This window comes from Triplophysa dalaica, chromosome 7, assembly GCF_015846415.1.
Source record: "Triplophysa dalaica isolate WHDGS20190420 chromosome 7, ASM1584641v1, whole genome shotgun sequence".
NCBI classification, from domain to species: Eukaryota; Metazoa; Chordata; class Actinopteri; order Cypriniformes; family Nemacheilidae; genus Triplophysa; species Triplophysa dalaica.
In genome coordinates, this window is record NC_079548.1 from 15933394 (window position 1) to 15946888 (window position 13495).

Below are 13495 nucleotides of genomic sequence, written 5' to 3' on the forward strand. Positions count from 1 at the left end.
TCTATGACGACATTGATAGGTTGAACACCGCCTCCACAGAAAAATATCAACGACTACTTCTCTAGACCCGCCCACTGGTTCACGCATTACAGAACCAATGGGGCGGAACTAGATCGGAACCAGAAGAGCGAGTGAGCAAGCAATAGACAAACATGCTGTAAAAAATATTGTGCCATCCCTGGTTGTGGAAGAACACAGTCGCTGCATAACCGTCCTTCGAATTCCGATATTAATTTTATTTTAGAGTTTATTTTAAAAGACGTTCCAGCTCATGTGGGAAACACATAGAGCGATTGTTCGTTTCATTTTTCCGAGGATTCCTTCGTGAACAAGGCACAGGTCGACGCTGAAATTGTGGAGAGTTTAAAATTAAAAAGCAGTGCTGTGCATTCAATATTGGATCCGATAGGAATGGCGCAGCAATCTTATGTGAGAAAAAAAGAGATTGCTTGATGTTTTTATACACCGTTTGTGAATAATGGAGGCTGCTTTGAAGTGTCTTGGTATTGGTCACACATTGGGGAGCTGGGTGATATCCATGAATTACCGGGAGTCTCCCGTGTGTTTCTTTATCATGGAAACATTCGTAACCTTTGAGACCTGCGATCGCTGTAATCTTTTGTCCAGTCCGGCTACAATGGTCTCAAATGCTGACAGTTACGGTCATATATCATTAAACGCAATACAACTATAGGCTATACAAACTATACGCAAAGCCTTGCCATCACATCCGGGAAATAAGTCAGTCTATTTAAGTTAAATCATCCTGTGCGAATGCGTCACATGAAATACTGATGTGGGGAGGTCATTTATAAATCACAGGAGGTCTCCAGATAATACTAATGGTGCTAATGTGTAACCTAAAGTTACGTCTCGAACCAAATACACAGAAGGCTCCGGACATTTACTTCCAAGTGTCTTCAATGCGGCATGCCCATTACAACCGAGGGTTTGCAGAGCTGGGCTCAAAACCTGGGTAGAAAATAGCCTATTACTCATTGATTTTGATGTTATTGGATGTAAAAACCACGCAAACGTCATAAGTAGACCTCATATAACAGTATAAAACAATAAACAAGCACAGTTCATCAGACCTTTAACGGTTAATTCACACTGACCCCACACTGATTTATTTTGTTGACTACGACCAGGTGGATCTTTTAAGGCTTATATACACCCATCCAAAAAATATTAGTATTATACAGATGGAATCTACAAATCCATAAAACTAAGAACTAATTCCAATTTCAACAGGATCTTAATATCGGAAATATTAGGCCTGAAAAAAAGACTTTAAAAGAAACTGAAATAAATCTAAATTCACATCCTTGTGTTTTGTCTTGTGATGGTGGTGGTTTTCATGAAAACTTCTTACAGCTGCTCATCTTTCTAAAGGTAATCTAAAGTGGTAATATATTTCTGCCAAGCGTTGACACTGGTGATTTAAAACTTCTCTGACAAGGCCAAAAATGGAATTATACTGTCTCGATCTCTATGTCTGAGTGTATGCGTCAGAAAGAAACATTGAAGAGACCCTCAATGAGCAGAGAAGGAAATGACAAGCCCTTGTTCTCCACCTTGTCAGATGTTCTACAGGGATGTCATATTCTGTATAGAACGTTCTCCAGGAAAACGGCCTTCCAAATGAACTGACATGTGTTTTTCCTTTTTTTCTCTGTATCCTTTCCTGTCCCTCCTCACTTTCTTCCGTACTACCGTTCTCTCATTCTCTCATATACACCTCGCTTTGCTTACCTCCTTGTTTCTTCAGCTGCTCTGTCGTCTGTTGAAGGCACTAACTGCATCTGCCGGAGCTCCTGTAACATGACCCGATACAACAAAGAGCTCTCCATGGTCAAGATCCCTAGCAAGACCTCTGCACGCTACCTGGAGAAGAAGTTCAACAGATCTGAGAAGTACATCACGTGAGTGCACCCCCGTCACGAGGGGCTTTCCGTTTCCGGCACATCAAAACCACTTTGAATTCAGCATCTAACAGTTTTCAGATATATTTCATCTGCCCTGCGATTTCGCCTCAACTCTCCAAACTTTTTAAGTGTTGTCCTTGTAATTGCTGGATTTATACTTCAAAGTTACACACCTCATTTCAGCAACCAATTTGTGAAATTACCAGTTTATGTGCCACCTCATATCCAAGATCACAGAGATACTGGCGTGAACTTGTTAATGATCACAAGCTTGCACTTTTCTAACAAGGACTGCTAACTGTATTGTTAGCAGCTACATCAAAAAAAATGCTGTGCACCCGAAATCGCCTTCTTCCATAGCAGAAATGAATATGTGTCAATAGTAGTATGTCCGAAACCTCAGTATGCACAAAACAGTAGGCGAGAAATGGTCTACTGTCTACTGGTCTACTGCTTCCACCAAGATTTGTGAGGGTGCATCAGATTGACACTAATCTATCCCATGAGGCCACGGGAGCTGAGCAACAGTCAAATTTCAAAAGTTAATCAAACAAAAAAAACAGGACACATAGGTCAAACAGTAAAGTTAGCATGAAATTCCCGCTTATTTACACAAAATGTATAACGCCCATAATGTATAATGCACATCATCAGCAACTCACCAGGAACACAAACAATCTCAGACACCTTGGTCCACGCAAATATTTTTTTCATTTTTGTCCTGTACGCAAACAGGGACATGTCGTCTATGATTGCGAAACCCGCCACAACAATAATCAACCTCTCCATCATGTTGCTTGGGATCTAATGTGGTCGGAACCAAAGTTTACACGGCTGCATTCTTTGGAATCCTCTCAAGCGGTGGATTTCTACGTTCAGATTGGTTGCGCCAAACCGCGTCATAACACATTAACATATAGTTGACCTGATTTCAGCTCTCCTTGACGCCATCAACGGCCGAGACGCGCCGCTGCTCGCCGCCGGCTCACATTGAAAAGGAATGACTTCCTTTTCGCCACTTTGACGCTCTCGAATGCGGCGGTCTGAACGCACAGTTAGAATGAGCTATTTCTATCTACACACACCGCGGATCCCCTGCATGGAATTCGGCTTGTTGTTTCTACAGTTCCCTAAACAGACAAACTGATTTACAGTAAAGAGTCCGTTTCGTAAAAAATATATATATTTCAGGGAAAAAGGGTGAAAATGTGACGACATCTCTGTATGTAGTGCTTCGAAAGGGGGGGTGAAGAGAGCCATTGGTTGCAATTTGCAAACTCACCACTGCCGCGAAATTTTATACACTGGACCTTTATACCACAATAATTATTTTCTTGACATAATTCATAAAAACGTACAGTGGAAGAAAATTTTAAACAAAAGACTTAAAAAGGTGAGGTCACTCACTTGGCAAACAAGTAACTGGAGCTCACTAAAGTTTCACTAGTCTGTCAGATTACAACGGGGGATTGAGGCAACTCTCGCCAGTTTTGTGAACAATACATATTAGACATTCAGGGCGGTCCATAGTCAGGCTGTCTCAGGCCAAGACTAAAAGTCCATAAGTTTTGTCTTGTCCATGACTAAAGAGAAGTGGGCATCAGATTCTCGACTAAAAGCCAAACCATTATGTGTTTAAAATGTTATCTCGATTCAAAAGCATGCTTCTCCACACTAATCACAGCCATAGTATATAAAGACATTAGATTTGGCACTGCAACATTTCTTCTAAAGACATTTAGCTGACAGGTTGAGAACACTTTCGCTTTGTGTCAGGAAGACTCATAGAGGTGTTCTTCTATATAGTGACAGATATCACATCCCCACCATTTATTAGTTCATCATCCTAGAGCTAAATCTTGTGATTGATGTGCCTGAGATGCAAAACTAGTGGGAATATAGTGACTCTCTACCACACACATAAACACACAGCTGTTACTCCAGAACAGAGAGAATTAAATCACCACAAAGCAGGCTGCATATCATTGCTCTGCTCTACCAAAAGGGAGATAAGCTTTTGCTTCGTTTTATTACGGTAAAAAACGTTTAACTGTGCACACACATGCACATGCACGCCAAGGTCATTGATGTCTGCAGGGTAACAGAAAGAGAATGAATGGTGGAGGTGTGTAATTGTTTTACTGATTGTCTTCTGCATCATAGGATTTGGGGTTGAGACCTTTTACAATTTAACAACTAATATCCAAAAACAGCCAATTTGCCTCTGACCCGAGCTGTGTGTGCGCAAGGAAGCGAACGGCGTGTTTTATTAAGTGCAGCACATCAGGCATTAAATAACTTCCATCTCTGTCATGTTACACTATATGTCCACTGCCACCGAGAAAATGGCCTCAATATAGTCAATGAATGAGAGTGTGTTTGTAAAATGTACCACAGTGTATATGGGTGATCATATGTAGAATATTTCAAGAGACCATTTAAGAATTATTTTCAGTTTTTCTTAATGTACTATTTATTTGTATGTGTTTAGTTAAAATGATAATTTTTGTTTCATTCTGTGAACTTTTAACAATATTTCTACCAAATTTCAAATACAAATATTGTTTATATTTTCTATTTATTTGCAGACAATGAAAACTGGAAAAACAGGTCAAACTAACAGAAAAGATGCTCTGTATTTTTTTCTGCCCTCATATACTTCATAGAAGACAAGTTCCTATCACTTTTATGCTATACAACAGTAATATTTGTACATTTTTTTTGGAAAAGTTCAAAAATATTTTTTATGTGATCATTTTTATGATAGTTTCCATGTGTCTTATAATGCTGTCAGTCTTTCACATTGCCGTCGGATGCCTTTATGTCACTCCTGAGCTTTGATTTTCTTCAAATTCAACAGACACTGGACTGGAATAGACATGATATATCTAGAAATGCTGATTACAGGCACATTTGAAATGGCATTTTTTTCTGGGTCTGTATGACCCAGTCTGTGAAATCCAGGCTCTTTCATCTAAATTTAATTCAGTGATCCATTCATTTCTTTCACATGGTCTTATTAAGTCAGTACTAAAGGTAATATCAAAGTTGTATTTTCACGGAATGTTTACATTATGTAGGCTGACCTCATATAGAAAACTGTAAATCACAAAAAATAACTGTAGCTGGGTTTTCACCGGCAGGGTCACATTTATTATGCATGATTATGGTTGGAAAAATGCAAACCTTATTTACAAATATCCGAAGTAAACACACAATGGCAGTTTAGTACACTTCTGGTAGCCCATGATCAACCTTTATTCGAGAAAACTTGTAAACTGAATTTGAAATCTGAATATAATATAGTAATACTGTATATAGATTTAAGCTCTGACTCCAGCACTATCGGCAGATATTGAAACTATTCAGACAGATTGCGGGGCCTTGTTTTTTCACCTCATTTGCATTAAGTCGAACATTTCTTAACCTCATGATGCTTTCACCGCTTGCTGCACACCGCAGTCAATCCCACAATCCCCAGTGTGAGTCTGACACTCGGCTTCAATCGAGAATGAATTGAAAACACCCGCTCCGCTCCAATTGCTCTGCGCCTTTTATAAAGTTTCTTGGTTTCTGTTTGTGTCGCGTTACACTGCATAGCCAGGCCTTTGGTGCCATTGGCCCGCACAGCTAAATATAAAGCAAAAAATACTACCTGTCATTTACAAATGACCTGTCACACACAACTTGACACACCATTCCTTTTTTGTTTTTTTTGCTTGAATGCATGAACGCAAACTTCAAAACAATCTTTGTGTTCTCTCAATGCAGGGACAATATCCTAGTTCTGGATGTTTTCTTCGAGGCTCTGAATTATGAGACCATAGAACAGAAGAAGGCCTATGAGGTGGCAGGTCTACTAGGTAACACAACATACAGAAGTATCAATGTTCTCTCTTTCATCTCTTTCTCTAAATCATAAATAAATTTTTGTGGCAGGTGATATTGGAGGTCAGATGGGCTTGTTTATCGGCGCGAGCATCCTCACCATTCTGGAGCTCTTTGATTATGCGTATGAGGTAAAACACACAGACCGGATCCAGATTCACACTACCATTAGCATTAATAAACACACACTGAGATGTGGAAAAAATGGAGATGTATTCAGAGACACGCGCGCACACAGAATCCCCCCAGACACAGTGATAGCTGTTCGAGACATCAGTCTGTCTCTGGTGTAGGATGAATGACACCATGATGGAGAGTTTCACCATAATGAGCCTTCATTAACTCTGCAATGCTGCTGGTGTCTTTACTCTGTGGACAGAAGCCAGCACATGCCCTTACACCACTCATACCCTTGGGGTGGGGACACATACTCATTTTCATTCGGTCCTGTCCTGTTCTAATGGACTTTTGATGCAGTATTGCTTTAAATGCAGATATTTCATCTTTTTCTGAAGCTTAAACCCCTCTGGATTTTTAAGCCGACACAAAAATAATAATGTTGCCTTAAACTGTATATGCCGTATGAGATTTTTGCAAATGTGGTCATCTTAGGAACTGACCAATTAGCCAGCGACGCTCTAAATTCATAAGATTCAATAACGTCCACGGGCCGTGTTAAGCCCCCCTGGTGCGTGGCATTATGATATCTCTACATTGAAGGCTCTCACTGTCTGACAGCAGTCTTCTTGACTTCTCTTTTGGAACAGAACTTTAAAAGCTGCGGTGCTTCTTTGAAGTGCATATTTTTGGAAAGCAATTCAAAACCCTAATTTTTAAAAGTGGTCTGTTTCCAGGGCCCCCTAGTGGTGAAGGCCATGGGCTATACGAGCCGTGCTGATTTAATTAGCATAGCTCTGGCATATCTATAAAGGAACCAGCAGTTTGAGACCAGAATTAGCAGTAATGATTGAGATGGTGGATTGTGATGTGTTTTGGCAGGTGGTGAAGGAAAGGCTGTTGGACATGTTGAACCGAGAAGAGGAGGAAGAGAGTCATGGAGAGGATGTGGTAATCGAATCTCCTATGTGTCAAATCACTTATTTAAGCAATGTTATACAAGCAAGAGTGCTGTGATACTGAATATCAGCATAGCTTTGCAGGTGCTGTGCAGGTGCAGGTTTACTATGAGTGTATTGCTTTTATATTTTTTTTAGAGATGCACCTTTATATCGGCTAATAATCTGTATCGGACGATAAAAGCAAATTTTCACACTAACGGCTATCGGATGATCAGAGCCAATATATCATGTCAATCAAAAGAGGACAGGAAGTGCAAACATTTTTTTTGCTCTGTATATAGAAAATGTTGAGAAACATCACCAGTTTCATGTTCAATATTAATAGTCATTATATGTATTAATAACATTCAGAAAGTTTAGAGTTATTAATATAGTCTCCAGAATCAGCATTGGTAGATATCACTTTAAACAAAAGTTAATATAACTACTAATTGTAGTTGTTTTGTGTGAGGGTATATCTACACTAATCCAGATACATTGAAAGCAGAGTTTTTTTTTTTAAATACTCTTCGTCCACGCAATTGTTCCAAGCGTAAAAATCCAATTACTGCGCATGAGTAAGATGCTTTAATGTGAAATTTCTGTCATGCGATTATTTGCATATTTCCTTTTTATTTCTGGAACTTTTTAAAGAGGCAAAGAGTTTATGGACAGACAATAAGGTGGGAGTTTTTGGTGAAGTTAACAGTTTTTGCCGACTGTAAAGTTGCAAATGCGAGTGAAATGTAGACTGACAATCAAGCCAAAACAAATATGGCGAACAGCTTGAAATATAAGAAAATTTAATAAAAAAGGAACTATTTAAAGAGTTTATTTGCTAAATATGCATGTTTTTTAGCATGTTAGCATGTTTTTGTTGTGTTTTATTGTGTCAGTTAATAAGTTAACAACCCAACTGCAGTTTCACATTATTTAAAAAAATATATATGAATATTAAGATTTTTTTAAATGATCAGTTTGCAAATGAACCCTTCATATAAAGTAATACGTTTTTTGATGGCTTTGCTTTAAGTTGAATGGGTCACATGTCTGTGTTACATGACCAGAAATCCATTATGGTTTTAAAAATACTTTTTCGCAGTCCGCACAACAACAAACGGAAGTTTCAAATTTATCCACTTTGGAGAGTGATTTCAAAAAGCTTTGTTGTTGTTAATACAAAAGTTTTCAAAAATGCTTTCTTTAAGTTGACAAAAATCCTCTCGTATGGACAGAAGGTCAAAACACAGATAAAAATGGTTAAATGTAAACGTATTAGTGTTGACAAAACCTCACATTGTAGGAAGCATGAAATTGTTTCTAAGGAACAGGCATGAAATGAATTTGTCTTAACAATAGCATCTGTATCTTTATCCCAGAGTACCTGTGATCCAGTAGTGAATCACTCTGAATCAATTAGTCACACAGTCAGCGTCCCCCTGCAGACCACCCTGGGCACCCTCGAGGAGATAGCCTGCTGAGTGCATTTACTCTCAACACCACCAGGGAGAGCCAGGTATTCTGCCTCTCGCTCCTTAAAGACAGACTTAGGACCCATTGGGGCCAAGAGAAGGGAAAACAAGGGGTTGAGTCTCTTTTTCTTTCAAACTTTCAAAACTTGTGATATCATCTGGCACAAACAAGACAACCCGAAGCCAAGGAGCTTCTTTAGCAACACAAGGACCTCGGCGTTTCTCACAAACACCATCTGTTTGATCTGGACTCATGAAGGATACCAGAAGCTTGTGGACCTGTCAGGACAACCGCTTGTAAACAAAAACACGAGCATGTGGGGAACTGCAAATGCACATGGCCTCAGTGTGCTCTCGTGTTCAGCCTGGCCATTTTGAAGTCTACTGCCAAAACACTGTAAATTATTAACCACAGAAAATGTTGTGAAACTGTTCTAACTGTGCATGTGTCAATTTCATCCGTTACGATACGGTTTTCTCAATCGTCGTCCTCTGGCACACAGAGACTGTACTGCCTTCTTGTGCTGTTCGTTTGCTATGTGTTTCTGCATTTGAATTGGCTTGTTTAGGGATCAATGATGCATCATAAAACCAAAAGCATCAACATTTTTTACTTCTTTTTAGCAGAGCCTAAAAAACGTTTCCATTTTGACCCTCAAGCTAGATACCTGATGTGATCCTCCATACACCCGATTAAGGCTGTCATTGTTGAGAAACACATAAACAGCAATTTTCAATGATAAAAGGACGTTCATGCTGTCATATACCTGTCCATCTTTTAACAGGAATATCGCAGACATGAAGAATTAAGAGATTTATCATTGTCTCATGAGTCCAGCTCTTCATGTGTGCTGAAGTTTGTAACACTATAATTGTTATTTGATATTTACTACCGTGCCACAGTGTTTTTTGATAATTGACAATAGCCCGTTTAAAGGTGTGGTTGTGTTTCTTTTGCTCTAAATGTAAGATTCTTTTCTCATGAGTATATACATGAGCTGACCCATTCCTCCTTTAATTTGTACAGTATTTGAGCCACAACTCATCAACCGAGGGACAAAATATTCTCGCAGAACATTCGTTGGTTAGTCCCGGGTGAGAAGAGCAAGCTTGTACCCTGATTGCATTTCTCCAAAACACGCTCCACCTCAATATTCAATATAATAATAACAACCGGCATAGATTAGCCACAAATAAAAGCTTGTCAAAGCTTCTAGCTTGTGAGTATTTTGAACAAATTGTTGTGGGACACAAAGTCCCCTTACAGAGTACCGCAGTTACACTGCACATTTGTTGACAAGCTCCTAAATCTTACAAATAAATAAATATAAGCATATTGGATTTGTTTATTAAACACAGGCTTTTATCAGAATTCCAAAGATGACCCTGGGAATTCTTGTCGAATTTTGTTATTTTGACCTTAGAGAGTATGCAAATATCATTCATAAATATCCATGTGAAGCTATTTTTGTGTAGTTATTTTTCCATGTCTCCTTCTGGGGCATCATAACTTTGAAGACTGATTTGCCCCTAATGTCTTATAATGCACAATTTAAAATTGGAAACAATTTTTGCCACATGGATTAGATGAATGTGGATGTATGTGTTGCAGTACCTGTTGTTTGTTGCACGTGACAGAGCCATATTATTGTTTTAAGGCAAACAAACGTTGCTTAATGTTGTTACGTTTCGTTCTATGAAAACAGCGCTGGGTGGTACATGCAGATATCCCGTCTGGAAACTCTTCTGATTTGTGAAGTATGGTATCAGTGTACATTTTGTAACAATAGACCAGTTGGATACAATTTGCAGTTTCATCAAATGTAATGGGCCGTGGAGGATAAACAACTCTTATCTTTATTTGTTATAAATTGTGATGATTTCTAGACCTGTAACAAAGATACATCTGTAAGCCTCACCAGGTTCCAAGCAAGTGCAGAAGAAAAAATCAACTGACATGAATAAACCTACGGCACCAGTGTAAAATGTACTCGACAACGAACGGTTATGTGAAAACCTTCATAATGTCAAATAATTTTAGAAGACTTTCTTGCCATGTGGAAAAAACACCAAAGGGCAGTCACATCACCTTTGCTATTTTCTCATTAGTAGAAACCAGACAGGTTGATGGTTTCTAACCCCAAAGGTATTTGCAACAGTACCTCAGACTTTAGAGATGAACACAATAAAAGCTAAATGGATTACAACTTCTATATCTTTGCCTGGTCTTTCTATCTATCTTTTGTTCCGTTTGAGTTCATTATATTTCTCCTGTTAGCTTTAGGATAGAGACATGGAAAAGAAAGCTTTCAATAAATACAGTATTTGTCTCCCAGATCTCAATGATAACCTTCTAATGTGAAGAAAATGTTCTTTTATTTTTCATTTATTAATGTTTGTCTCTCAGTTACGTTGCTGCTTTTTAGCATGTGCATAAACATGAATACATGCCTTTGTGTTTTCAGTAACAAACGGCAAAAAAGATTTTTGACACCATGTTATTACTTGTGACAAATGCAAGAAACTCGATCTCGTTAAATAAAAAGACATTCATTTTCACCCTTCTTATGCATACACACAAACAAAAATGAAGACAAAAGAGCTGTCTTTGAGCTCAGAGATAATGCATTGAAGTCAGGGGGCTTTGCAAGGCCATTTATTTCTGAGAAAAACTGCTACAGCTGCCCACTCCAATAAACTTTATTCAAACTTACATTGCAACACAATTACAAAATTGTGGAGTCTAAATAAAAAATGGGCCTTTTCAGGTCACATGCCTGTCATCATCACTCTATGTTCTGTTTGTCACAGTGTCAAAACATTGTTGATTTGTCATTAGTCATCAATTTTAAAAGTAACTATTAGGAGATATAACTGTACACGAACGATCATGACTATATTGACAGAGGGAAAAAAAAACAATCGATTCCTTGTCACACTGCACGATGTCATCCAACTTTTAACTCTTTATATGGCAATTCACTCATTGTGACACATTCATTTCCCCGCACAGTTTTTACAGTGATTTAAAACCATTTCATCATAAAAGTAGTCATTTCATCAGTCATTTTCCCACAAAAATACCAGGGATGTTTCTAATATTCGGCAGGTCTATGTAATCACTTGTTGCTGTTGTTTATATCCTCTGAGAGGTTGCTGGTTGGTTGAATGGTGAATAAACTGAAGATGGTGTGCCTGCACTGTAAGCACCACAAGCGCTGGGGACATCAATGGTATTCTCAAACGACTGCTTTCACCAAGGACCAACAGCTCTAATGAAGAATGTGCCACCAGTGTCAACCGTTCACAATTTCTCCACGCTGACAAAAAACAATCTCAGCCTGAGGTATTTACAGAGTAAGGTTTACTCTGAAGTCCTTCCACCCGATGGATTCACATAACTGTTAAAGAAATATTGCACATTGAAAACAAGTGGCGCTTTATTGACAAACAAATCAGGCTTCCATTCCAAGCAGTTATTGTGTTTTTTAAAAGATTATTTTTTAATTAACCATTTTTTACAATTTAAAACAAATTCCTTAATTCAATCCGGAATATTCTTTAAATGGAAAGAGAAATGATATCTGATGTCACAAAATTGAAATCACAATATTTGTGATTTATGATGTGACAGTATTGTAACAATATCATCAGTTCTTAACACAGCATGTAAGAGACCCTTCTGAATGCTTTAAAGGCACAGATCTCTCATCTAAATTCATCGTCGTATTTTCTTGGAAACTGGTGACATGATGTCTTTAATCTGGAGAAAATATGATGTCTGTCCTTAAACCCCCGAGGCTAAATACAACAGATATATGTAGAGAGAAAACATTCAGCAGGAGGTAATTTGTCTTAATGCTTACACGTTGACACAAATCTTTTTCCCTGCACAGCTGTCATGTACAGAATGCATATTTTTAGCTAAAATCAGCTGGTAAGAATTTTCCAAATAAATCTTGACAAGATAAGGTCACATGTTTGTATGACTAGCGACTGTACTCTACCAAAAAGATTTCTTTAGGAAGGGAAATATTGTACACTTTTTATAAGAAAACTTTTATAATATATATTTCAAATATAACAACTTTTCAGTTGTACCACTTTACATGAGGTGTTATAGGGTTTAGTCAGTATTTTAAGAAGGAGGCTCTCAAATTGTTTGGGAATTGTTGCAATTTTGTCTCACTCCCTGGCCACAAAATACTTTTTCTTTCGCCTTTAGGAATGTTTAATATCATACAACTGATCAGCATACAATATGAAGTCCTGTAAAAACGCTATAAGTGCTTTGATTTTGGAGCGGTACTTCGATGTCATACATATCAATGTGGTATAAGTGGTGTCTGAAGCAACTTTTGTAAAGTCTTTTGTAAAAGACTTTGGTTACTCATTTATGGGTCAATGACATGACATGCATATTTATGTGTCCGGGAACATTATTTCTTTTAAAATAACTTGATACATTTACATACATATTTAGGAATCTATTGACAGAAAATTATATAAATTATACATAACTATGTGTTCAGAGATGGATTTCGTCATGTTGTTTCTACAGTAGTCCTAAATGCACAAACTGCTCTAAAGAGTGTTTCATAAATATGTTACCTCCCTCAACAAAGAAGAGAAAACATGGCGACATTTTAGTTGTCAGCCACCAAAGTGAATCGAATGGGAGGGGTGGAGTGAGCCGTTGGTTGCAATTCACAACCTTGCCACTAGATATCGCTAAATTTCATACACTGGATCTGTAAATAGTAAATAGTTTGGTTGAGAACTTGGTTGAACAATCTGACAATTTTAAAATTGCGAAAATACATTAACATGCATTGAAATGTACAAGAATTTCTTAAAAAGATTTAAGAAGCTAGTTTTGTCATTGCACTAAACAAATGCTCCTGAAAGGTATTGTATGAAAACATCCAGTCACACACCTTTTAGTAAAATCACTAACTACTTTTAAAACATTTAGAATTTCAAACATGATTGACAACTATAGGCTATTCTTTAATGCTGTGTGAATTTATGCAAAGTTTCATGCTCATTGGATGTCTTTGATGCAGTTTAAAAAAAAGCATCATCAGATCTAATGCAAGTTTAATTTAATTGACGTCCATTAAGCTAATAGCAAAGCCTCAGGGTCAGG

The 13495-nt window shown here is 37.9% G+C and overlaps 1 protein-coding gene across 2 annotated transcripts in view; it reads left to right on the forward strand.

Annotated features, from left to right (window-relative positions):
* The window catches only part of asic2 (acid-sensing (proton-gated) ion channel 2), a 243554-nt gene extending 233007 nt beyond the window's left edge, over nt 1-10547 (forward strand). For both annotated transcript variants that reach the window (XM_056752708.1, XM_056752707.1), the window contains 5 exons: nt 1772-1925; nt 5700-5791; nt 5868-5947; nt 6816-6884; nt 8254-10547. In XM_056752708.1, coding sequence (XP_056608686.1) covers nt 1772-1925; nt 5700-5791; nt 5868-5947; nt 6816-6884; nt 8254-8355 — 497 coding nt within the window. In that variant the 3' untranslated portion in view covers nt 8356-10547. The remainder of the gene's footprint in view (nt 1-1771; nt 1926-5699; nt 5792-5867; nt 5948-6815; nt 6885-8253) is intronic.
* Nucleotides 10548-13495: the final 2948 nt, after the last annotated feature.